We start from the raw sequence: 27,944 nt of genomic DNA on the forward strand, positions 1-27,944 counted from the left end.
GATCGCGGGGAAGCGACTTTGTGACGAATTTTGTTTTGATAATGGAGATTACGAAGAAGAACCATTTTGATCGATATTTATTTCCCGTTTAAATTACAAGATATTTATATTTTTTAAAAGAAAGGCATTAAAAATGGACTATTCTTGCCATTCGAACACCAAAGAGGTGGAAGTGAAGGAGTGCAAAGAGGAGCACAAACCAGAAGAAAAGGCTTACGTTGAACCAACGGGGAACAACAACAAAATGGTGTTCAAAATGCCACTAATTATTGACAGGAATAAGTTATTAAAGCATAACGTTTTAGACAAAGAACAACCACTCAATATGACCAAACAGAATTTGGACGAAGCGGAAAAAGAATCGAATGATGATTCAATGGAAGTAAAAGAAAATAAAAAGTCCGAATTACCTTACGTGGAACCCTCATGGGGTGGAAAGCCAAAGGAATCTTACGCTTTCGAGGTGCTGAAAAATGGCATCATAGTATCTACCGTAGACGTATCCGACAGATCTTATACCGTTTTTGGTAGATTGACTAGCAGTGACATTACTCTGGAACATCCATCCGTTTCCAGATATCACGCTGTCTTGCAGTATAGACTAGAATCCAGTGAGGAGAATCCCAAAGGTCAGTATTAATATGCATCTTGTGCATGCAAAGTGTTGAATTTTTTTAATTCTATAATTAGAAAATATGTAAAAAGATGTCAGGTCTGTATGTATTTTTAAAGGTTTCTTCGAGTTTTTATGTCTTTGTGTTTTTTAATTTTTTTCCGTCTCGGAGTGCCGGGATGGACTTTTTTGCACCTTGTGGATCTTGTGGGCGACCTGACGGGGAAGGATCGAGCCGCACGTAAAATTTTTCGAGGGTCCGAAGTGCAAACCGATGTCTCGATTGTCTCGGTTGTCCGGTCGTTTGTTTTAATCTGATAAAAAAAAATAATAATCTAATTTCTTTGTTAGGATATCGGTAATCTGACTTATGTATTACGTTGATGTTGCCGACGAAACTTTAATTGCTGTGGGATATGCTACCGATAAATCGATTAACGGTTTTGACACATTAACGTTTATGCAACACGTTAAGTGCGGTTCGTGTAAAAATTATGAGAAAACTGCACTGTCAGATTAAGAAGTTTAATTTGGATGATGCCGATAATATTCTTGTTACTTGCATGATCTAAGTAAAGAGCATAGATTTATCTTTGTTTGTCTTTTTGGTGGATGATTTTAGTATTAGTATTTAGTAACTTTTTTAATATTAGTGGCATTTGATCCGAAAGGTTGATTTGCTTTTCTAGCCAAATGCCGTCAATTCGCGAGTACTGTTGCATTTTGAATTGCCTTAATTCTTGGAACTACTTTACTTTTGGCTATAAATTAGTACGAGAGTATATTTTTCCAACGGGATGATGCCTCTTTCTACATTTTGTGAACTATTGAACTTTAACCTGGTTAGAGGAAAAGAAAATGATGATAATGAATTGATCCTAATTTAAATTTCTTGGCAAACTTGTGGGAAAAATGTTTTTGTGTTTGATGTGCTCTATAGTCTTTAATATAGTTAAAGCATAAGGCAATTCCACACAGTATTCGGTGCAAAATGCTTTCATTTATCATAAATAGATTTATTTCTTTCTTTTAATTTCTTTTCAAGACTGGATTGTTTAATTTAGGGAAAATTTAATATGCAAATTTTGTATGTTTATTCTGTTGCAGGAAATAAATTATGAAATTCTTTGAACTTTTTCTTTTTTTGTATCTTACAATTTTTACACACATTAAATTTTTGTATATTATAGTATTTTAGTTATATGTATTTATATTTTCATTGTTTCTTAATTGTTGTTGGCCAGCAGAAGGGTATTAAATTTGCTCAAACCTATGTGTTACATATCATTTTGATCAGCTTAATGCAAGGACGACCCAAAAATTAGAAAATGTAAAAGTCACTTCCAAATGGAACATAGAATGTGCAAAAGTCACAAACTCTTCCTTTGTGAATAATTTAAGCAGCATGTGACAGTTGCTGTGGCAACTTTGAACCCAAAGTAGGGTGTTTCCTGTTTGATTTGCAAATTATTTTTGATTTTAACACATTTGATGCAACTTTCAACACAAATTTGGAACTAATGACAAACATTTGCACATCATAACGCTGCCGATCTGAATAATCCATTGTTTTTTTTTTAATCCTTTTGCCCAATAAAACTGCATTGTCGACACAAATTTTTCTAGTTGGCTAGAATAAAAAATATAGATGTTATCTCTGAAACATTCAGATATTCTTGGATATCTTGACATTTTTATATATAGGTCAACAGATCAGAATTTCTTATATAAACATTTCCTCACTTATAGAATATAATGTTTATTTAACCAATATATTTTGGCTAAGCAAGCATAATAATTGTTAAAATTGATGATAAAAAATATTTAAATATTCATTTATTTAACTACATATTTAGTTGATTTATCTCAAAAAAAATCATTAGTTTCTGTAATAATTTTCGAAACTAATGTAATCAATTCAATTTTGATTGCATTAAAATTAATATAATGTGTTTTTAAATAATGATTATTGATAATTAATTTAATAATTTGTTTTTAATTCTTTCTGCCTGTTGGGTACTAAGACGGTCTTTTCTAGGTCCACAATAGGGATAGCCAGATAATGGAGGATGGAACTTGACATGTCTGGGACATACTACCCTTGATAAATTCCTGGCATTCCTGCTCGGATTTGATCCCAGATTCCCCAGAATTAAAAGGGTTGATGCCTTTACTGCTTTGGTCATCGGGTTATTCTGAATTAAACTTTTATATATCAACATAAGTAATCTTTCCATGCTATTGCTAGATAAAAACTATCATATGATACTTGATTAAACACATCGGTATTATTAATAGAAAGGATTAATAGGTTAAGGCATTGGTATCATTAATGATTAATGGGTTAAGGCAATGGAACACATGGCACTCTGCCAAGGAATATTCCTTTTGGAAGACTGGACACTATTTAGGTGTTAGACATGTGACAAAAATATGAAAAATGCAATGTAACCAGTGCAATGTAGCCTGTTTCAGACATGAACCTACAACCAACTACCAGCGTTCAGTGGTTTTAACCAAACTGCCATTGGTGGGAAAAATTTCTTTTAACTTTACCTAATTCTCAATTTACATAAGTTTGTCAATTGTTCTGAGAAAGTTTTGTGAAACTGAGAGTAACAGTTAATGAAAAATAGGGCAATGGGTTCCAAGGATATGTATTTTCCATATGATTGTTGATCTTGCTTCCCACAATTTCAATTTACACAAAACTTTTACAGAACGAATCTACACATCACTTAAGTGAAGTGTTAGCTGTATTAATCTTGAAGACAAATTAAATACATCACCAGTAAAAATCTGATGAATCTCTGTGTATCTTCTTTTTAACAATCAAACGATCAATAAAATTTCTCTTTTTCAAATGAGACTCAATAGACAGTTTTAGTAGTACTCTAATAAAATTGGGGACCAGATGGCTAAAGCAGTTAAGTGTCAGCCTACTGCTATTGGGAATCAAGGATTCAATCCAAGCAGTTGAAAAACCCCAGAAATTTTGGGAGTAATATAGCCTAGGTATTTAAGATCTTGTCCCTGACCACCCAGCCTTATCCCATTTTTATAACAAAATTATTATCTGATTGTGTAATATCCATGAGAACTTCATTGCTACTTAGAGAAGACATCATACATTTTACAATGTGCAACGTCTTTTCTAAATATCAATGGCATTAAAATTGTATTTATCAGGAATTCTATGATTAAATATTAATTTAAATCTGCGATTTTTGTAGTTAATGCTTCATTTATAAGTATTGTTTTCTTTTTCAATACTATGTCCCAGAAATATTTCTACTATAATATCTAAGTTGTCATCGACTTTGCATTTATGGAACAAATTTTCCAGCAGTTTTTTTGATCTATGGTGTTAATACCCTGTTTCTTCCTGTTGATTTATTAAAACTGAACAATGAAGCTGAACTGTGGAATCAGAGTTGGAAACAAATTTGTTGCCAGAGGAGTTAGAGTTGATAAAAACAGAATGACTCCAACTCCTGTGTTTTTATTATGTACTGTACTTTATATTAAGCTTCTAATAAGAGCATTAACATCATATCTTGCATTGTAGGAGCCTCCTGTAATAGAAGATCCTATTTTATAATGATCCCCTACTTCATAATTTTTCTTTGCATATCAGTAATTACTGTTGATTTTCTATACAAAAATTTATATTTGAATATATTCTGTGTTAGGTAATTCTAAATTTTTATTGTCAAATGGCTAAAACGAAGGCTAAATGTAGTGTTTTTTGAATACTTTAATATAACCACAGATGGTAAAAATTTTGTGTATTAGTGTGTAGATCAGTGGTTCTTAACCGGTGGTCCATGGACCACTGGTGGTCCCTGAAAGCACCCGAAGTGGTCCATGAAGTCATCCTAAAATTATTAAATAAATGACGACAAGTTTTGTCAGTTCAAATTTCAAATACATTTTGCTTATTTAGTTTATTTTTTTTGCACAAACTAAATAAATTGAACCTTCAACTGCAACGGTCAGGAAATATGAAATTAAAAGACACTAGCAATATATTTGCATTTGAAGATAAAATCAGTACATTTATCGCTAAAATCGACCTATTGATCAGCAAAGTTGAAAGAGAGAATTTTTCTGCGTTTGATACATTAAACCCAATTATTAACAGACAGTGTGTGAGATGCCCACCAGTGGCCGAGCGGTTCTGTCGCTAAACACTGAGAGTTTGGTCGCGGGTTCCCACTGTGTTTGGACAGGCTGGCCACGTGGAGTTCTCCGGGTTTTCTCCATGTTTGTAACACCTGAATAGGGGCCAGTTTCCTTTACAAGACCTCCTGGAAGGCATTATTCGGAAACTGATTCACAATCCTTTCATAGTCAACATTTCTGAGGTGCCGGATAAAATACAAGAAGAGTTAATTGAAATGTAACACGATAGTAACTGCAAGGATACTTTCGAGACAGGAATTAATCTTGAAGATTTTTGGAGGCATAAAGCTATTGCTTTCTCTAAAATTCGAGAAATTGCTTTACGGTACCTAACTTTATTTTCAACCACATATTTATGCAAGCAAGGATTCTCAGTGCTTTTGACAATTAAAAATAAACATCGAAATCGGTTGGATGCCAGTGCCGACATGCGTTTGGCTTTGAGTAGCACTGAACAAAGAATCCAGCAGTTGATAAACACTATGCAGTTACAAAAATTGCACTAAAATAATATAATTAATGTAACATTTTCGCAAAAAATATAATACTCTTGGTTTCAAATAATTTTATACATGTTTAATTTATAGAACAACCTTATAAGAACTTATATTACTGCCAAACAGCTCGTGGTCCATGGCAAGAGAAAAATTTTGATAAATGGTCCCTCATCACTAAAAGGTTAAGAACCACTGATGTAGATGAAGAATGGTGGTAATGAAAAATCCTGATAAAAATCAGTACTTTCAGTTGCAGTAGGAATGCTGGATGATTTACTTATAAAATGCTTAAAAACTAGCACTTGATTCTGATGAAATACCATTCTGTATTAATATAATCAAAATATATTTTAAATTATTATTTAGAAGCAAGAGTCAGAGTTGGATTTTCTAAAATTTTATGAATTCAGAGTTAGAGACTTGGTTTATCAACTCCACAACCCTGCAATACAATTATACTACAATTTGTTTAATATATTTGCTTTCAACTTCAATGTTGTCCTTGTACAGAATAGCAAAGATTTTTTTTGCACTTGGTAGTTGAGCTTCTCCAAATTCTTTGTGATGGTTTTACACACTTTTGCTTTGATATATTGCCATGATAGGATGCCTTAAATATTTAGATCTGGAGAATATGTAGGCCTGTTTTTCAGATGCAAAGATTATTGAAGATGAGGGCAAATATATTGAATACATTGTAATATAAATGGCTTTAAATGCTAATATATTTTAGTAATATTTGCAAAGTCCTTTGAAGTTTTAATAAAGCATTGAATGTAATAAGGTTGGTTGGTAATAAGCAGAACTTTTATTAAATTAATAGTACAGCTATTTAGAGAAGAGCATTTTCAAAATAAATATCATCTAATATACACACTAATTCTGCCAATATTCATACCATTTTTTAAATCAGTTATTCTGCCCATTCTGTATTACTTGTTCAAGTGCAATCGTCACAAGATTTTTACATTTTACTGATTTGAATATGTTGCCCTCTGGTAGAGTTTTCATTTATTACCAAAAGTTAGGTATCTATGGACAAACTTTTCCATCCCCTCGTCATAGACTTGCCTCCAATGACTCAAGATGGGCCCTAACATTGTTTTGAAGATTGTCATTAGTCTCAAGCCTTTATCCTCCTAGCCACTTTTTCTGTTCAGGTAAGAGGTGGAAGTCACTTGGCACTAAATTGGGGCTATACGCTGGGTGTTTAAAGGTGGTGAAGACTTCACCCAGCTTGGAACTTTTTAATGTGTGAAGACTTCCACCTCTTTCCTGAACTGAAAACATGGCTAGCAGGGCAGAGTTTTGAGACTAATGATGATCTTCAAAACAACGTTGTTAAGGCCATCTCAATTCACTGGTGGCAACATTCTATGACAAGGGGATGGAAAAGTTCATCCACAGATATGACAAATGCCTCAATCTTCATGGTGATTATGTTGAAAAGTAACCATGTTTGTACCTAACTTTTGGTAATAAATTCATTTTGTTATTTACGCTTGTTTTTTTTTTTTATGGATCATCGGAGGTTTAAAAAAACAGCCCTCGTACTTGTGCTATGAACATAAAAAGTTACATTAAATTTAAATACAGATTCTTCCAAAAAGAATGCTATTGTTTTAAATTACTGTAATTATGTTAATTACTATCCAAGAAATATGAAACACACCAATCATCTAAGTTTCATCTCTCATCTGCATTCAAATGTCTTGTCATCTACACCTCTAGGAAGTGCTGTAAACAAAAAATGGTGACTCTGCAACATGAGTAGGCTGTGGGAACTGTAAAATTGCAGCTGGAATGGGAGAAGGGGCAATGGGTATGCCATAGCAAAAAATAGCATGCAATACAGCTTGTGTCATACAGTCATGTGCTGTATAACACAAGTTGTACATATTAAGAAGTTGTAATGGGAAAATATGAAATTTGGACAGTTTTCCAAAGTTTTAATGTGTGTTATGACATTCTTGGATAATAATTAATATAATTACTGTAATTTAAAATGGTGGCATAATTTTTGAAAGATCCTGTATTTGTGACTATCACATAAAAATGAATCACATGCTGATGGAAACCAATTAGCATTACTAGAAAATTCTAATTGGGTTTAGAACAAAGTGGTTATTTTGATGGATACTAGTAACAAAGGATTTATTGATACATGAGACTCATTTTAATAATTGGAACCCTTATACAGGGTTATTCTTATATTACATTTACTTGATAATCAGCATTGCTAAACATTGATTTCCAATAATTACAAGTTATTAAGATATTTTTCATTTCAGGTTTTTACATTTATGATTTGGAAAGTACCCATGGAACATTTTTAAACAAAGAGCGATTACGACCAAGGACTTACTACAGAATGCATGTCGGCCACATGCTTAAGTTTGGTGGAAGTAGCAGAATGTTTATTTTACAGGTTTGTTCATAAAAGTTTATTATTTGGATTTAATTATATTTAAATTAGATAAGCATAAAATTTAAGATGCACTTTTTTTTGGGTTTCTGAAATTGGAGTTGGGATCATTTTTAAGTGACAAAGAATGCCCTAAATTTGTCATGTAATCACCATTTTTGGGAGAGTAAGGCCAAATGTAAACAGTGTAAGAAATCCAAATTTTTGCAGCTAAGTGAAGACAAGAAGAAGGTGCCTGTGCAGAACCATTACCTGAAGGCCATTCCACAAAAAAACCAATCGCAGTTTGATATTTGCAAAAACGATGGGCTTTGGAATGACTGAAAACTTTTGTTTTAGTAAATTTTGTTAGATTTTTAAATATTTTTTTTTTTGCCATACAGTTGTTGTAATTGCTTGTACGGTTACTTATGCAATGCTTTCTGCATCTGTACATTGATTTGAAAATTCTGTACTCATCACCTCTTTAAGTAGTCCAAACAAGTGATAATCACATGTGAGATCTGGTGAATGTGGAGTTTGTAAAACACTCCCGTGTGCAGTTTTTCCATGAATGCAACTGTCAGTATGAGCAATAATGTTTTTGTTACAGAAGAACCTTGTTATGTTCAATAAGGATGATATAGCATGCTGAACCATGACTGGTGTTAAATAATTCAGTTATCACATCCATTGTAACAAGCCAGTTTTCCTGTACAATGCATTCAACTTTAGCTATTGATTGTGATGTCACAACTCAGTAAGCTTCTCCTAGTTTCTGATCATCTGTAGAAGTCATGCCACCTTCAAATTTTCTATGCCACTTGTGCACTTGCAAATACACTCTCATACTAAGTCTTCATTTTGTGATGAACTTCCGCTTCTTTACCCCTTTACTACTAAGGAATCTGACAACAGAATGACACTTCTTCCTGGATATGACTCAAATGAGATGGCCATCTTAGGACTGCTACTGTAACATCATCAATGTAATCAGATGCAGTTTCTTAGTACCACCCACTTTCCAGATGTCCTTCAACAATATTGCCAATTTTAAGAAAATTACACAAGTTTTAAAATTTTACGTACAATTGAAGATTTTCATTTGACTGATATCATTTTTTGTTTTTTTTTTTTTTTGTGATGGAAAGCTACTTATTTTTAAAGTGCCGCCATTAATACTTTTGCAATTTTATTGGCAAAGACGATAATTTGAACAATATTATTCAATCACTTATGATCTTATCTATTGTTTCTGTTTCATTTTTATGAACATGGCATTATTATTGTGATATTATAATTTGACTTTTACAGTCTTTCTTTCAATAATGTAATTTGTACTAATGACCATTTCTGGGTTTCTTTGTTTTAACAAAGTTTTTTTCTTTTGGGCTCAGATTCCTTCCTTTTGTAAGTCTTTTCTTTTCATTTTGTAGATGTTTGACTTTGGGACATTTTTGTGCATCTTTTATCTTGGATTTCGTTTTCCTTCTCTGATGCACTTTTCTTGTACTTGAGATAGATGCAGAAGCAAACTTCCTTTTCAATGCCAACTTGATTTCATTTTTATAATTTTGCACTTAGGATAATGATCTGAAGGACAATCTTTATCTTGTTTTCCTCAAAAATTTACGATGCTTCTGTGCAAAGAGAAACTTGAAGAAACAAACATTTCCAAAGCTGCAGGACTGTAAAAAAACTTTTAAAAGAGAGATTTTGATGTGTTAGATGAAGTTTGGAATGTTAATGTTCTGTTTTGAAAAGCCAGAAACTGTTTTTTATATTATTAACTTAACCAAAGAAGCCTAATTAATTCAGAGGAAAATGTACAGTAACTATTATAAAGAAGAAATTAGGAAGGAAAAATTAAATTAAAAACAAGTTTTTCTATTATAATTTGTTTCTGCATTAATATTTACTATACTACTACACACTGCAATTGATTTTGTTATTTCTATAAATATCTATGAAGAGTACACATCTTTATAAACAGCCATATTGATTAAAGATTTGGCTCAGAATTATAATTTCTTAGACTGGGTTTTGATTATCAAATTAGAATCGATTCTTTATATTCTAAATTATTAATTACTAATTAAATAATCAATAATTTTGTTAATGCATTAAATAAAATTTGTAATTTATCCAAAAAAACTGGTGTAATTTTTAAATCCATTCATGTATAAAAATTTGAATAATTTTCAGTCTAAGATCAATATAATTAAAAGTTAATTTTGAAATTTAATTAAATACTTCTGGACAAAAAGATTTACTCCTAATAGAACTTAAATTCATCTTTTGCTATTATGCTGATAGGTTACAAGCGAAAGCTTCACTGCTGCATGCATTTGCCAGAAATTTTTTTATTAATTGTGGCTAATGAAGCATGCATTAAGAGCAAAATGTTAGCAGTAAATGATAAAAGTGCAGTTTAGAATATAGGAACACAAATTTATATTCATATAGCTGATAACAATTGATAAGTTTTAAAAATGTTCGTTAATTTAATAAAACTGAGCTCCTATATCTTGTGCTTTTGTCATTTTATTTTTAGAAAAAGTAAACATTTTCATATACATTTAACCAAATCTTGTGTAAGTAATGATATTAAGCAATGAAAACCCAATTCTATAAATCTGATATTACGAAAAATCTTATTTATATCTAGTTAGCCAAAGCTATCAGTATCAAAAATTGTATACAGTGTGGATTCTTGTTTTTATCATATAATTCTCTCTCAAAACCAGGGATTTTTTAACCATTTTTGAGATCCTCACCCAATTTCTTTAGAGACCTCACATAAATACAGAAATAGAATGTAAATATTGGTAATAAAATGTGAAGGTCCCATACTGTGGCTATTGTATGTCTCATGCATTATGAGGATCTACTTGGAAGTTTGGCATTAAGTAACCATTCTATTTCCCATAAATTTAATGTCATGATTGAGATTACACTCTGGAAAATGAAGTTTTAACTATATAATATATACAAACAAAACATGTGACTCTAATTATAATCTTGAATGACTTCTAACTCTACATCAAAACTAGATAGATTTCTTGAGAAGTTTCCACATAAAACTTTGACTTCTGCTTTCATATTGTGTAGTATAGATACAAAACAATATAGTCAGTCTTGTCCTGTGTAAAGGATTCATACTTCATTCGTCATTTGCTATATCTTTAAAGAAGTCAGTTTTTAAACTAATAAAATGATTTCCAAGACAGCAAACGTATCATGATTAGATTGAAAGCCAAGCTTTACTCTAAACTTGTCTTATCTACAAAGCTATCTTATGGAAAAGGTTGGAGTAAATGTTTCCCCCAAAAGTTGGTTGATCATTGCAAAGATTAAATTGGTGTTTTATTTAGATACTTACAACAATATGTGGTTAACTGATCCTTGCACCACTTTGTACTTATGAAATATATAATTCTTGTATTGTTAAAATTTTGTTAATTAAAGACTAAAGATTTTTAATATTTATAATCAGGGACCATCAGAAGATGAAGAAAATGAATCTGAATATACCGTAACAGAAATAAAGGAAATGAGAAGACAGCAGGAAGAAAAATTGAAAATGTTAGAGGAGAAAGAGAAATGTAAAGAAGAAGAATCTCATGAAAGCGAAGGAATTGATTGGGGTCTTGGTTAGTTGTAACTTAAAAATCTTTTTTCATGTAATAAGTTTTTATTCAAACTGTTTGTATGGCAAGTTCTCACTTAACCAGTTGTTTGCGGAGTACTCCCATTGGAGTAACCGGTTTTCGTTAAACTGTTGCGTAGTACTCCAATTGGAGTAAGTGTCAATGTTTTTTTCATAATTAACTAGTTGGTGGCGATTTAAGCACTGATTGGCTTTTACCTACAAAGACTAAGTCTGTTTCAATGAATAAGATATCTGTTACCACCCTGTATTTTTAAATTTACTAACAAAACTCTTCCTTTCCATGTTAAGTCTATGGGAGACCCTTCTTTTGTTCATTTGACAATAAAATCCTAGTTAGCATGTCTGTTGGGCTCTAATTGGTATATTATAGCTAAATGACTATCTTTTAACCAATAAGCATCGACTTGGGTTTGTGGGCTGGGAACTTTCTTGGAAAAAGTTATACCAACTCGGAGCTACATTGTCAGCTACAAACATAAACAAACAATTATAAATCATTATTTTTATCTATTTTTAGCTTGAATTTAATAAATTTTTATGTATATTTATCTTGTTTAACAAATAAGCATGTTTTTTAACCATTCGGCCATAAATCTTTCAAAAAACGAAGTACTTCCGGTTATCATGGTACTTCTGTAATACATAAGAAATATATGTATAGTCGTTAATATAATAAAGTAATAATCGCTTATTATAGTCTACTATTAGTACAATAGTGTAAATAACGTATAAATAGAATCAAATACACATTAATAATAAAAGTGTTATGACCTAGATTTTAAAAGGTCACCACCCCCACACTGATCAGCGTTATAATCTATGGGTTGTATTATTTCTCTACGTCAATTTAGAAAGCTACAGTTTTTTTATTTGACAGAAAATAGACATATTTAAGTAATGTATATAACAAATTAATGGATTATTTATAAAAAAACGATTTTTTTAAATATTTTAAAATCTTAAATTTTATTAATTTTTTTAAAAATACATAATACTTTGAAGTTAACAATCATAAAGTGTAATACGTACGTGATAGAAAACCGACAACAGATCATATCTACAACAATTTTTAAGCGAGATATTGCAAATTGAAAAACCACTTTAAAAATCACAAAACGTCTACGCAACAGTGGTGTTGTTTCAGATTATTGAGTGCACAGCTAACAGGTTAATGTCATTGATATGTTCTTAGAAACTGTGACATTAAGCAAAATGATATGTAATAAGACCAATTTACCATAGACTATTCATAAAAAAAACAAGATATAATTTTGTTAATATTCTAATTGGATCTGGTTTGCAACCTCCAACATTTGTTTTCTACCTCATAAAATCAATTTGATTGTTTATAAAGAAAGAAAATTCAACAAAAATAGCTGTAAATGATTACAGATGTACCGGTACTTATCTTTCCTCAACGTCATTGTAACAAAATATTAAGTGAGGACTTGCTTTATTTATTAATCAAGCACCAAGAATTATGTTAAGAAGTTTACTTGAAATATCATTAATTGATACGTCTATTGTCTGTCTTTTCTCAGTATATCTGAGAAAATGCAAAATATTAAAAGTAAAATGTAGAATTTTCACAAACAGATTTTCAAAAGACTTCTAAGTTTAAAATTTTCACTTATTTTCAATATGAAAATGGACGAAATTTGGACTTGTGTTAAAAATTAAATAGACTGTTTATTTAAGGAAGCAAAAAATATATTTGATTAGAAATGTTTCTGACTGTTGTTCTAGCCATATTCAGCTTACAAGTATATTGAATAGTGGAACAAGATACTGTTTTACAGTGTTCAATGTTCTATAACTATTATTTCTTTTTGTTTTGAATTTCTTGTTCTGCATTGTTCAATGTATTTAAACTGAAGATGGGCAGAATAATGTCCAGAAATGTTGTTAGTTCAATTTTTTCTTCCTTGAAAAAACAGTCTGTTTAATTTAAATTGTTTTTTTTAACATTTTAATATTGTTATAAAAACATTAAATAGGCATAAATATAAATTTGTTGAAGTCTAAATGTGTAAAATAACATTTGATCAAACATTTAGAAGTTTGGGATGCATAATATTTGTCTACATGAACAATATCTTTGAATAAGTAATTGTTATGGCATTGTTCTTAGTTTGCTAGGTCATAATTTTTAATCCCTTTCTGGGCACAGATGCTTGAGTTTTTTTCAGATTTCATCTTTGAAACAGATCGCTCTGCTTATTCAAAAAAATCACAGAAAACAACCATAATATGCTGAAACAGTTTAAGGAATCAATAATAATGATCAAGATATTGAAGTTAAGCTATCAGGTCTAAATATTAAGAGCACAAATTCAAACAAAAATGGTTGAAATTTTGTTCTTAAAGTTTGGCTCAAAAAACATCTACTTCAGAATAAAATTATTGGAAAGAAACATGAAGATATTAAAAGTCAAAATTCTATTTTCAAATTAACCATATTCTGATAATTTGAATCAAATAACTATACATGCTTATGAACATTCAAATTACATTGACAACTTATGTTTGAAAGTTTTAGACATGTAAAATCTATAAACTATGGTTACTTTTCACTATTAAGTTCAATAAAATTGTGATGATCGGCATAGAGAGCACTATATCCTACAGTGATGTGTGACATTTTTTATAATTAAACTAGAATAAGTACAGTCAAACCTGTTTTTATGCGGGGGATAGGGACCGCATTAAAAAAAACGCATTAAAAAATATCTCACGAAACTTCACGAATGGCTGTAAATAATAGTTTTCGCGACACAATTAAAAAATATTTTTTTTATGTGGTCAACAGGGACCGCATAAAAAAAGTTTCACGTAGAAAATAACTCAAAACCGTACGAAATAGAATTTATTGACAACAGATGTCAGCACTTGACTGCATCGTCTGGTCTATCGTCTGTTTTACATATTTTTGTCCAGGTGGTGTTTTGTTGACTTAAAAAGTAAATTATTTCATTTTTCGCATATTCATGCAATAATATTACTATAATAAGTGCATTTATGCTATAATAAGTTTATTTAGCTATAATAAGTCAACGTAAGACATGACGAATCGCACGAGACTAGTCGCCAACTATACCGCACAAATTAAAAATTCGCATTAAAAAAATCGCACAAATAAAAATCGCACATAAAAAGAGCGCGTAAAAACAGGTTTGACTGTATTAGGAATTTTTTGAAGAACCTAATTCAGTTTTTAGAATAATTTACCAATGTTTAATTGGATTGTAAACGAATTGGCTTCTATTATTTAGGTGAGGATGCAGAAGAAGATGCTTCTACAGAAAATCCATTTGCTTTATCAACACCGAATGAAGATTTATATCTTGATGATCCGAAGAAAACTTTGCGAGGATGGTTTGAAAGAGAAGGTATATTTATATTATTTTCTTGTAAATGTAATCAAATCCTCATAATGTTATCATTTCAAAATTAAATAAATTTCAAGACATTATTAGTTGTGACATTTCTACATTAGAATCACATCTATATACTGTATATATATATAACTGATATGATATAGTTTATGCTTAAACATGAGTAATATGTGGACATACAGACATACTCATCACTTAAAAGTTTATATTTGCTATTTTTAGAACTGAGCAGGCAATATAATAGAATTCAATAGAAATTATTTTTTTAATATTGGCATCAATAAAACCAACTCTGTAATCTTCTATAATAATGCTGTTTAATGTCATGACGGGCTGCTCATAAATTATGTAACATGGATTTGGGTGGATGGGTACACAGGTAATCATTATGATGTATTACAAGTGAGCCAGAGTGATTACATAATATTAGGATTATTAAATCAATTGGTGTTGTTTGTTAAATATGTGTAGTTTAAGCTGCTCAGATTTGGCCATGACTTCATTTTCTAATTCACCAAAAAACAAACTCAAAACAAAAATAAAGTGACAAATCTACTATTTGCCACTGCTTTGTATGTTACACATGTAATTAATAAAATAATTATTGTTCAGTCCTTTTGCTGTATGTTATTCCTTAGTAAAATTAAGAGAGTTGATTAAGGATATGTATTACATAATTTTGGAAATGAATTTGTGGGGATGTTATGGGAGTGGGATGATAGTTGAAAAGTATAAAAATAGCATTTCATAATTTATGGACAATCCTTCAATTATCATCATCTATATAGGCAAGTCTCAAAGTAATTACAATAAGTGGATTCTACCCTATTCCCAAAATTTTATCCTTTGCCTTAAGTAAAACTTTTATTTTGCATTAATTTTATTTATTGTAATCTTTACAAACAGAAGACAAAGTAAAAATAATCTTTAGTGTCTTCAGTTTATCCTTTCTATGCTGTAGGAGCACAAAGTTGTATAGAATTGACATTTTTATGAAGGCTCTTTTCCTATCTAAATGTAAAATTGCTTAAAATGTCTCTTAAATGATGGTATCATTAAAAATTGGTTATTACAAACACTCTATCACGTAACTTTGTGGTGTGGAAAGAACTAATTTTAAAATACAAGATTTATTTTATGTTGTCTTCTGTTTGTGAATATTTTTAAGAAAATTTAGTCTTGATTTTACTGATTACAATTACAATTTCATTTTAAGTGTTTATTTTGAGGCTTTAAAACTGAAATTATACTTATGTAATAAGCAAAATTAAATTTTGAAAAATATACACACACATGTATCAAAATTCAACATAAATTAATGACTTTAACAAGTATTTAATATACTTAATTTTTGTTATATTTAATAATAATAATAAATTTTAAATTTCTAGTTTTTGAGAATTTATATGAAATAATTATTTTATTCGAGAATATGTATTAATTTTTCATATTTTTAGAAATTATCAAATGTATTTTACAGGCTATGATCTTGAATATGATGTAGAAGAAAAGGGATTTGGACAGTTTACATGTAAAATACAGTAAGTGAATATAATTTTCTAAGAGCTGGAATTAGAATAGATGCCCTTTAACTTTTTATATAAATACATTTGATTCTCTAAAGATTGCCAATCGATACTCCTAATGGGGAATATGTATATGCTGAAGCTTCTGTTCGAGGTAAAAAGAAAGAAGCTGTTGCTGCTTGTGCTCTAGAAGCTTGTCGAATTTTAGATCGTTACGGACTTCTTCGACAGGCCCAGCATGGTGGATATCATTTTAAATTTTAGTGTTTTGTCTTATTGTTGTGTATTTTATTTATTAAAGTCGTTATATGTATAATTTTATAGAAAGCCGCAAAAGAAAACGTAAGAATTGGGAAGAAAATGACTTTTATGACAGCGACGAAGACACTTTCTTTGACCGAACGGGGACTATCGAGAAGAAAAGGGATATTAGAAAGCGCATGTATAGCAAAGAACAAACTGTCGAAACTTACGAGACATTGGTATGGTCACAAAACTTATGCATTCTTAATGTTTACGCATGACGATTTACTATATATTCAGATGATTTCATAACTTTAGGTTCAAAAATTACAAGAAGTTGATAAAGAAATAGAAGAAATTAGTCAAAAATTACAGACAAGTAAATTAGCTGGTGAGAAGTTATGTTTTAATATCAGAAAACATATCTTTTTATCTCCAACTTTATAATTTATGAAATTAAAAATTATATTTATAGATTCATCTGTAATATATGTAGAATGTAGAATATATATTTCTTCCTTCATATTTTTGAATTTTCTTCTTTATTTGGAATAAGAAAAAATAATTTCTAACATATAAGTGAATTATAATTTAGAGAAGAACCTAGTTGCTCAGAATTCAGAAGACGATTTAGACAGTTACATGTCTTCAATCCAGTCGGGATTAATAGATAAAAAGATGCAGTCAAAACTACAGATTCAATTAAACCAACTTCAACAAGAACAAAGTAGATTGCAAAAGTTGGTAGATATCGCTCGACCGGTAAATCTGCCAGCTCTAGAAAAGTTAGTTTTTGTATGAAATCCCAATCTGTAAATTTATCGTATTGTAACTTATATGTCATTTTGCATGCATCTGAATTTTTTTAAATGTTAAATTTTATCTTTCTTTTGTATTTAGGCAGGTACCCATATCAACAAATGAGAAAAGTATGAGTGACAAGAAAACTCATTTACCAATGACTGGAGCTATGAAAGGTCATTCTTCCAAAAAAACACAAAAAATGGTATTTAAAGTTCATTCTTATATGATTGATCCAAATGGAAAGTTTACTTGTGAGGTATAGACTTGGCAACACTATGAGCAGTTGTGCTTATTACTGCTCTGCCACATGTCACAAGAAACGTTAAATCTTGAAAATATATTTAAGGAATAACACTGAGACTTGTTTGCTCACATCACCAAGTACACTTTTTGTTTGATAATACCAAAAGATCAAATGGAAAGCAATGAGGAATAGACTTGGTCATACAATGAATCAGTCATTCCTGTTACCCCACTACACTAATGACGAATGCTTAAATCTTCAACATTTATGTACTACACACTCAAGATGACATTAGAAACACCTTGTTGACATCAAGTCTATTCCTCACAAGTGAGCTTTGATCAGTCCATACTTAGAGCTTTTTAATATCTAATAATAAATAATGTGAAAACATATGATATATAATATATTTCAATATTTGTTTAGCAACAGACCACTCAGGTTCCAACCCAAACAAAAGAAATGACTAATAAGGATGAAGAAGAAGAGGAGGAGGAGGAAGAGGATGACGATGATTATGATGCTATTAAAGCAAATCCAGCAAAGGCATCTTCAAATATGGAAGAAATGCAAACTGATATTAAAGAAATAGTTGATACAAATGCTGAGAGTTCCAAAAATGTGTTAGAACAAAAAGAAGAATCTAAGAAAGTAGAAAAAGAATTGCTCAACAATAAACAGAAAGCTCCAATTAAAGGTAAATATTTATTATAATTGCACTAAGAAAACTGTCAGAGAACTTGAGATCAATTTTATTTTTATTTATATTAATTTTAGTGGAGGATTTTCCATTCTTTTTCTATTGCAAAAAGTCAGCTTTTTATGAAGTTTCATACATTTCATATGAGACATCTTCCATTTTAATACATCATAGTTTCTATTTTTATTAATTTATTAACATTCCTGCTAACAATTTGTAATTTCACATCAGTTTTTGTATTTACAATTTACAAAACCTACTTGTTAAATTCAGGAAAGAAAGATTATATGTTTTCATTTTGAATTCTAAAACAACAAACTTATTTTCACAGGACCTTTATGGCCTCCACCTGAAAATTTGTGCGTAAGACAGTCGAAAAAAGAAAAAGAAGAAAATAAGAAAAACGTAAGTCAATACAGAAGTTATTTCATATTAGTGTAAATTTAATATTTTATTTTTATTTATTTGTTTATTGTTTCTGCATTAAACTTTGAATTAGTTAAAAATTAATATTTGAAAATTCTCATTAGAATATACGTTGTTGTTAAAACGCAAATTTAGCGTAAAACAAGTTTGGTCTTTAGCTACTAGAGAGAACATTCTTAAAAAATTTTATGCAAATAATTTTTATTAAATAAGTAATCAATATTCCATAACTTCTCTAAAAAGGGAAACCATAAACTTAGTCTCCATTCAGTAGTTTGTGTATAAGATTTCAGTTAAAAGAAATTAAATTTCAAGTGAAAAATCTTAGTCTGTGTCTATAGCTCAAATATTAATGATTTTTTGTCATTTTAATTTGGTTTTGTATATATTTGTATACAGATAAAATTATTTTTATTTATTTTGAGAACAAAGTTTGCATACGGATAGATATCAAATAGTAGAAAGCAGAAAATTTACTAAAGCAGTTATTATTCTATTTAAAAAGTTTTTCAAATGTTTTTGCTCAAAATAAAAAATATTTTATATTAAACTTTTTATTAATGAAGGATTATTTTTAAGGACGATAAAGTATTTATATTGCAGTAATTTAAGTCAAACTATATATGATATGTGCAGTATATGTTTTATTATTTAAAAAAAAAAAAATCTGTTATTTTGAATGTTGAATTTAATTATTAAATTAAGTGAAATTATTTTAATTAATCCATCTACCAAACCTAAGTTGTATATCAATGTATTACAATTGTAGATTAAATCAAAATAAAACTTTTTTTTTTTGCTAGAAATTATTTATATGATAAAAGTATGTGAAATCTCTTCTAATTCTCAAATTAACTTGATTTGTTTCTTAAAATTTAAGCATTTTTATTTGAGTCACAAGCTTACTACTAAAGAATAGTCAAAAATTTATATTTACACAAGTTTACACAAAATTTTTAATTGTATAGTGCCATTGCCAGACAATTTTAACAAGTTTGACATACTGAGATGAAATTTCAAAGTAAAGGTTGACTCTACCATCTGACTTTGTCTTTTTTCACATACCTCATCAATATGACAGACTATGAAGATGATCTTTTTGTCAATTATTTAGTAATATCCAATGTATAAGTAAAGATAAATAATATGTATTATTAATATTAATATGTAGACACACAAATACACACCAAAATATTTTATAAATTATTAAAGCAATTAATTCATTTCTGAAATAACATACCAGAATGCTTAGTCTTGAGCTGTTATTATAGCAGCACAAATATGTTGAGAATGTCACATGATGTTAACTCATTTCATGAGACTATTGTTTGCGAGAATCATTATCACAACATCTTCAATACACTCACATGCTGTATGATTAGCTCCAAATAAAGCACCAAATGAAGATAGTTTTCATTTTTTAGAAGGATATTGATGCATAAGGATCCAAAATCTTTTATTTAAATATTCATATAGTCCTTGATGTTTGGATATTCAACTTTTGGACACTTGCACTTTCTCACACAGTACTTTAATATCCATAAATCACTTCTTGTATATCAAGTTCAGACTTCTGCAATTTTCAGCTGTCAAATAGAAGTTTTTAACTATTGTGAAATGATTTTGGTTTCCATATAAGAAAAATAATTTGTGAAAATTAATTTTAATTAAATAATGTTTTAAGCAAAGTGATGTATTTACTATGAAAAAAGTAAAACTTTCCTATCTGAACAATAGATTTTATAATTATTTTATAAATCTATTGTTTGACTTTCATACATTTGAATATTCTATACACTTTTAGGAACATGTTACATCCAAAAGTTGGAGACTGCTTTATTTAAAATAAATGAAAATCCTTGATTTAAATTGTACGAGTATTATCGACTTAACTGTTGTTATACTTAGAACATTCAATTAAGAACATATTCGTATTTTTTTAGATAAACCAATAATCAAGTAATTTTAAACAAAAACTTTTATAGTCCAGCAGTGATTATTTATCATGAACATTTTTGTTCCAAATTATTTGATTTATTTATCCAGTTTATATGGTTTATTATATATACTTTTGAAATATCAATATGGTATTTTTCTATAAATAATAGCAGTAAACTGGAAATTAATCCATCGTATGTAAAATGATCATTGAATCATCTGTGTATGCATAATAAACAATTTTAAAAGGAATGAATATTATTATCGAAGAACAAAATTCTACGAAACTTTCCATTTTTCAAAAAAACTTTTTAAAATAATTGATATTTTTATAACATTTTTGAAGTATTTCAATAATATATTTTTGTCATTTTTCTTTAGAAAAGATTTGTTATTTAAAAAACAGGAAAAATATTTTAATATCTATAGAGGTAAAATTTACTATCAGAGAATAATATGAACGGCCTAGACTTTAGGTTAGACTTTCAAGCACCCGCTCTACACCCACTCTAATAAATCATTTCAGCAAATGAAGCAGTTAGTAGTTTTCAGTTATGTTGCATACATTACATAAATTTAGCCCGGAGGAGAGAAGTAAGAACTAAAATTTAATTCCGTTATAAGATTACAGTTCTTGTTGAAAAAATATAGATAAGTAAGGAAGGATATTGAAGGAAATTTAAATCTATTTGTAGTTAGCTTCAAACAAAGAAATCTGTAAAAATTACTGAGTTCTTTCATTTTTAATCTAAAATAATTTTTCAACTGCTTTCATTTTAAATTGTTGAAAATATTATATAATACTTGGCAGAGCAATAATTTCATGTATAATATTGAATATATTCAATGGCTCAAAATCAGTTAACTGATATACATCATTTATTTCAGGAATATTTTTTTCCCTCCCAAATTAAATTATTAGTGTTCTCTTTTTAATTTATACATTCAAATTTATTTATAATTTTTTTTTAATAAAAATGATTATTCTAACATCAAATGATTAAGCAGTATTGACTCTGACACATTTATTGATCAAAACTTTTTTTCACTTCATTTCATTGAATGAGTTCATAACACATGATATCTTCAATATATTTAAGTTGTAAAATGAATAATTCAAGACTAGTTAAGAAGTATTTGATATGCTGAAAAAGTGTATGCTAAACAAATTTGCATATTAATTGAATCCTTAATGTTTTATATATAAAATTATGGAAACATAGACATGACATTTTATATATATATAGGAAAATGTTTGAATTTACAAAAATAGTTATTGGCTGAATTTTACTTTAATATGCAAATTCATCAGAATTCAAAACACGTATTTGTTGTTTCTGAATATTTCTAGAATTATACAAAAATGAATAGTTTAAGGTAAAAATAGTTTTAGAAATATTTTAAAACTAAAAGTAAATAATAGCGTTAATTACTAAGTAAATAACTTGCAGTATTTGCTTTATTTACACTAAAAAAATATATCAGGGAGTTGTTAAAATCAATAGTTTTCTGTTTGGATAATTATTTCTGTAATATAAATAATAATTTGTAAGTTTATTTTTTAAAATTTAAGTCAAAGAAACTTCTGATATAACTGTTACACAGCTTTATATAACCCATGTGTAAACTATGAAGAGACGTTACCTACATATAATATTAAAACAAAATAAGTAAAATCTTTTTGGCAGCATCTGTATGTGAACTTTAAATAATTAAATAAATGATAATTTTAAAAATAAAATAACTAAACATTGCTCATAATACTAATAATTAACATACAAATTGATGAAAATATAGAAAATATAATCTCATATAAATATTAATGTTTTAAATAAATTATAGCATTCACTTAACCTATTTACAGTCATTTCCTGCATGTATGTTGTTTCCAAACTATTTAAAAAAATTTGAGTGAATATTATTAGTTTTTTTCCAATCATTACAACTGTTGTATTTTCAATGTAGAATTATTTTTGTATTTTTTCTGTTGACATTGCTAACTCTTATGGGTCATTCCTATGCTTTCTTATTCTATTCAATGCTATATTTTATGCTGTATCATTGAAATGTTCATTATGTTTGATAAATTATTAACTTTTCAAGCACAAATTAGCAGCTTTTTTACTATTTTGTTTTTGTATATACTGTATTTGAAAACTAGTTTATTTGAAATTGTAATTTTAACAGATATCCTCACTATTTCAGTTACTAATGTAATAATCAAATTATTTTTATTTCCCATCAATATTTCTCCTATAAAGATATTTTTATTATAATTCAAAGCAGAATTGCAATCATATACTTTTTTTTTATTTACAGTTCTCTTTCCTTCATTTCCTTTTTTCTCTTTCTTCTCTGCCTTCTACTAATATTGAATTGACATCTGTCATTTTTCATTTTGCCAAAGAGAACAAGATAGAAATTGACTCCATCTTTTCCTCAATCTCTTATTTATTATCTTCATCCCCAGACGATCTTCTTTTATTTAAGTAATAAATTTTCAGTATAATTCTGATATTAAGAAAAAGACTTTAAAATGTTTATATTTTAAATTAATTTATCACTCTTTTTACAAGATACAGTTTATTTTGGATGTAAAAAAAGTGAGAATGTTTTGAAAATAATTAAAACATTTATTTATTATTATAAATTTCACTGTACTAAACATAATGTTCATATTGCATTTTTGTATTAAGTAAAAGATATTTTAATAATAATTGTGAATTTTATTGTAGAAAATTTGAAAATGTTATAGTTAAATGAATTTTTCATGACATGAATGTAATCAATAAAGAGGACATTGCAATTTACTTTAAATATTAATTAATTTATATCTAAATACTTTCAAGAATATTTTGTATAATAATTAAAATTATAGAGTTAACACACTATAAAACATTGTTATTAGGGGCATGTGCTTGGCTGAGACAACTAAAGCATGTACTGTACCTTCTGTACTGTATCTGTACTGTACTGCATGTACTGTATCTGTAAAGAAAGAAGAATTTAAAAAAAAAAAATAGTTGATTATTAAAGGTTCGACTTCTGTACTGGTGTAAGCGAATAATTCACATTCAACCTTTTAAAAACCAGTAATAATAATATTTCAATAATTCACATTCAACCTTTTAAAAACCAGTAATAATAATTGGGAACAAACGTTTTCGACCGTTAACTCGGTCTTCATCAGGTTCTAACTATTGAGATTCAAAACTGTTTCAGAACGTATTCAAATTTTTAAATAGAACCGTTGCGCGTTCGTGTTACGTGTTGTTGGCATGCGCAATACGTGTGTCGAAAAAACACAACGTAATTACATTCCATATATAAACGAAGGGATAGGGATGTACACTATTGTTTACATTATTATTATTTTATTGCTCAATGATTAACAAATGCAAGTTATTACACATTTATGCTTTCTCACACTTATATGAATATAGTTTTTTATGCGATAATGAGAAAACATTTTTCTACTTTTACTCTTTTATCTGTTTATTTTAGTTTCATGTTCTTTTCTATTAAATTTACATATTTTGATATATTTTTTTAGATGTAAATACAATTTAAATATATTTTTATTTGCTTTTAGTAGCTTATTATTATATTTTAAAATTTTGAATTCAATATTTAAAAAAGTGCCTTAATTCTTCTAATAAGATTTTCATATTTATGGTTTGCATATACAGCAGGAATGTACAGTACAGTACATGAATTACATAAATTAGTAATGAGTTATGTTTGAATTTTCAACTTAACTAAATTCAAATAAGCATTTTAGTTCAAATATAATATACACATACGCACAGAACAACCTCAGTTATCCAATGTAATATAGACAAATGCTACCTTGGATAACTGAAAACTGATAATACGAATGACCACTGCTATTTTAGATTAAAAATTAACAATGTAAAAGATTTACATGACAGTATTCTCAGCAAATGTGAGTTATGAATATAATTAGCATATCCGAGGCCTGATGTATATTACATAATTTGGTAAACTTTAAATGTATATATTCGTTTAAATATTTATGTTCTTAATGTTCATATTTGTAAATACAATTCAGTTATAATTTCATAACTTAATTCTGTAAAAAACAAAACACTTATACAAGTCAAACTTTAATTTACTGCTACCATTTGTTCATCTCTGAAATTGGCACTAAATTGAAGTATCTCAAACAATAAGTATCATATGTTGCAACAAAGAGTTTGAGTTTTGAAAGTTGTTTGCAGATATAATACATTTAGTAATTCAGATACTAAAGGGTTATCTACATAATATTTCAGGAAGATTCATTCACAAATGCTTTATGGGGATGCACTATTTAATAGGTATTGTTTAGAGATATGACTTGTCTACATCCTTATTGCAGCTCTCATATACTTACACAATTTCTTTTATAAATCTGGTCTATACTACTTACACATGTATAATATTTTTTTTTTTTTAAGTTTTTTTGACTATATAGAATAATATACACAGGAATTGTAAATGTAACTCACAACTTAATCTTGAACACACAATAGAAAACTTAGGATACATTCATAAAGTTGAAGGAGTTAATTGATATATCTAATTAATCCTAAAGTACCAGTAAAGTAACAATGATATTTACTATAGAACAATGATAACTATAGTATTTTAACTATATATAATATAAATAGATGATGTAGTTCCAGTAGGCATTCATTACAGGATGAGGCTCTTGTGTATTTCTGAAAAACAGTGTATGCCTCATATCATGACGAGGTTTAGCCACCCTGCCATAAATTCTATAAATTTTAAAGCATAAAATTATTATCATGTTCTTGCTATTTTGTATTAGTATAAAAAATAACTAACTTATGAATGAAAAGTTTTCTTATATACTATATTTTCAAAAATTTTTTAAATTTCAGCTAAAGGTTAGCTTAAATTTAATATTCTCAATTCTTTCTTAATATACAAAATTACTTTGTAAATTCTGTTATAATAAATTTATTTTTTCTCAAAAAAAAAAAAATAATAATAATAATAATACAAAATAAGGAATATTGATTTTAATTAAAATAATGAACTTTATTTGTATAATTTAATTATTTGAAAGAAATTATTTTTATTTATTTATTCTTATAAAATATTCTTACATTATTATAAATAAATACATTTTAAATATGGTGATAATTTTCTAAATGGAAAACAAGAATTCAAACAAAAAATAAAAATTATGTACAAATAAGTAAATAGAAATATGTCGGAAAATATCTGTTTTTTTCAATTTTTTTGTTATCTGATATATAATAATCACCAAATGTTGTTCATATTATTATATCGTATTAACATTTTTTATTGTAAAAATATTAAATCTTTATGGCATATTTCCAAGAAAGATAGAATTAATTTAAAAAATCTGATGTAAACTTTTTCAATTAATAAAATATGTATAATAAAGCCAACCATTGCCGTATGCCATTGGGCTACAGCAGTGATTGGCTTTATTATTATAATGTATCGGTTTTTGCAGAGTTGTTTGTTTAAAATATGTATATACGAAATTGATATATATATTTATCCAATCTGAACTTATCATTTAACAAATTTTAGTTTCTTGATACATAAAATTAATAAAATTTCTAGTCATAAAATAATAATGAATAATGACTACAAACATTAAAAAGTTGTAAATACAAAGGGAAATAATATTATCCTAGTATTAAAATGTAATAGTGAACAGAGATTCTGTGTTCTGTTCATCTGAAGAATATAACGTGATTTATTCAAAATACGTTTTTTTATTAATTTTTTTATATATCTCGATTCACTATTACAATTTAATACCATAAGACAGTATTGTTTCTTATTTGAATTTTGTGGCATCGTAGCATATTGCTTATGAAATGATTTACATTGTTTCAATTATGAGACAATAAGAGATAAATTTTGCTTTTATTATAGAAATCTGTAATATATTCTTCAAAATATTTCTATAAATTGGAATTGGGTCTTTCAAAAATTACAAATTTCTAAATGTTTTGGGGTTAGTAGTTCTTTAAATAATAGAAAGATTAATTACAGATATGTTTAAAAAGAATATTATCAGTTTTATAGTATTTTAACTATATTACAAGAAACTAACTGATAAATTATATTGAGCATTATGTTTAACATGTTTTTTTTTCAAATGCCCCAAGCCTCCTGTAATTTAATTGCTAATTTAAGATTTTTTCTGATTAAAATTACTTTTGATTAATCCACTGAAGATTTGACATATAAATTCTACTTAAAAACTTAATTACTACTACAAACAGTTTAGTACTAATAAGTGGATTATTCTCTTCTATGAAAAGAGATTTACAATAGTGAATCAAAATATTAACAGTTTTAAATTAATATTAAATTGCAAGATTGAACATAAAAAGTATTTAATCGGATTTAAATAATATTAATAAATTTTAAAATTAGCAATTTAAAATGTTTTTTGAATTATTCTAACAGAGTAAGAAAAATGAGAAAGACGGATCATCTTACGAGGATGCAGCTTCTAAATATGCCATGTGGTTGCCGCCGACAGGTATATTTAATAACTCTTTATACGTTTCATTAAATCTCAAGATTAAACTATTTATAACAAACTAATGACTATACCTTCAGTGATAAATAATTTATCAAATTTATTTGAAGCTTTGCTTTATTTCCACTTAATGTACTTTTGCAGTTAAATTAGGGATAATTTTAAATTTAAAGTTGTTATTTATGGATTATTCAGTTTAAAATTTGCTTAAGATTAATGATAGAATTCAAAAAGTGTTTGCACATTAAACCAAAAAATATATAATTAAGCTCTTAAAAAAGTAATTATATATCATCTTGAGATTGCAAACTGCATGTTTTTTTTATAATTTTTTTGATAGTTTAAGTGTTTTAATTATTTTTAAACATTATTATTTTTTTCTTTATTAATTTCAGATCAGTCTGGTGATGGAAGAACACATTTGAATGAGAAGTTTGGCTATTAAATTCATCCAAAAAACTTTTATTTCATGTGAGAATAAATTAATAAATCATACCCATGTATCATATAATTATATAAACATTAAATAAACATTGTCTTTTTTTCTTTATGTATATATTTTTTTTCTTTCTCAATTAATTCTTGCTGTGTTTAAAAAAAACAAAAGAAATTTTAATCCTTTTATCGATGACTATAGTAAAATATCGGAATTTATTTTAAAATTTGGGCAATATAATTTATTATACGGTATTTCACTTAAAATATAGCATTTGTTAGTGTTTAATGTAGAAACTTCA

General features: G+C 27.9%; 1 protein-coding gene across 1 annotated transcript; it reads left to right on the forward strand.

Annotated features, from left to right (window-relative positions):
- On the forward strand, window positions 1-27,761 carry LOC136978273 (kanadaptin). The gene is made up of 14 exons (XM_067273958.1): window positions 1-629; window positions 7,587-7,723; window positions 11,196-11,352; window positions 14,645-14,761; window positions 16,248-16,308; window positions 16,392-16,534; window positions 16,618-16,775; window positions 16,855-16,927; window positions 17,132-17,321; window positions 17,437-17,542; window positions 18,011-18,281; window positions 18,616-18,689; window positions 27,132-27,207; window positions 27,603-27,761. Exons 1-14 carry the CDS (start codon window positions 134-136, stop codon window positions 27,650-27,652), a joined length of 2,109 nt encoding a protein of 702 aa, XP_067130059.1. The 5' UTR covers window positions 1-133; the 3' UTR covers window positions 27,653-27,761.
- Window positions 27,762-27,944: the final 183 nt, after the last annotated feature.

The sequence above is a fragment of the Centruroides vittatus genome, unplaced genomic scaffold (assembly GCF_030686945.1).
Source record: "Centruroides vittatus isolate TY-2023 unplaced genomic scaffold, ASM3068694v2 contig_502, whole genome shotgun sequence".
In the NCBI taxonomy this organism is placed as follows: domain Eukaryota; kingdom Metazoa; phylum Arthropoda; class Arachnida; order Scorpiones; family Buthidae; genus Centruroides; species Centruroides vittatus.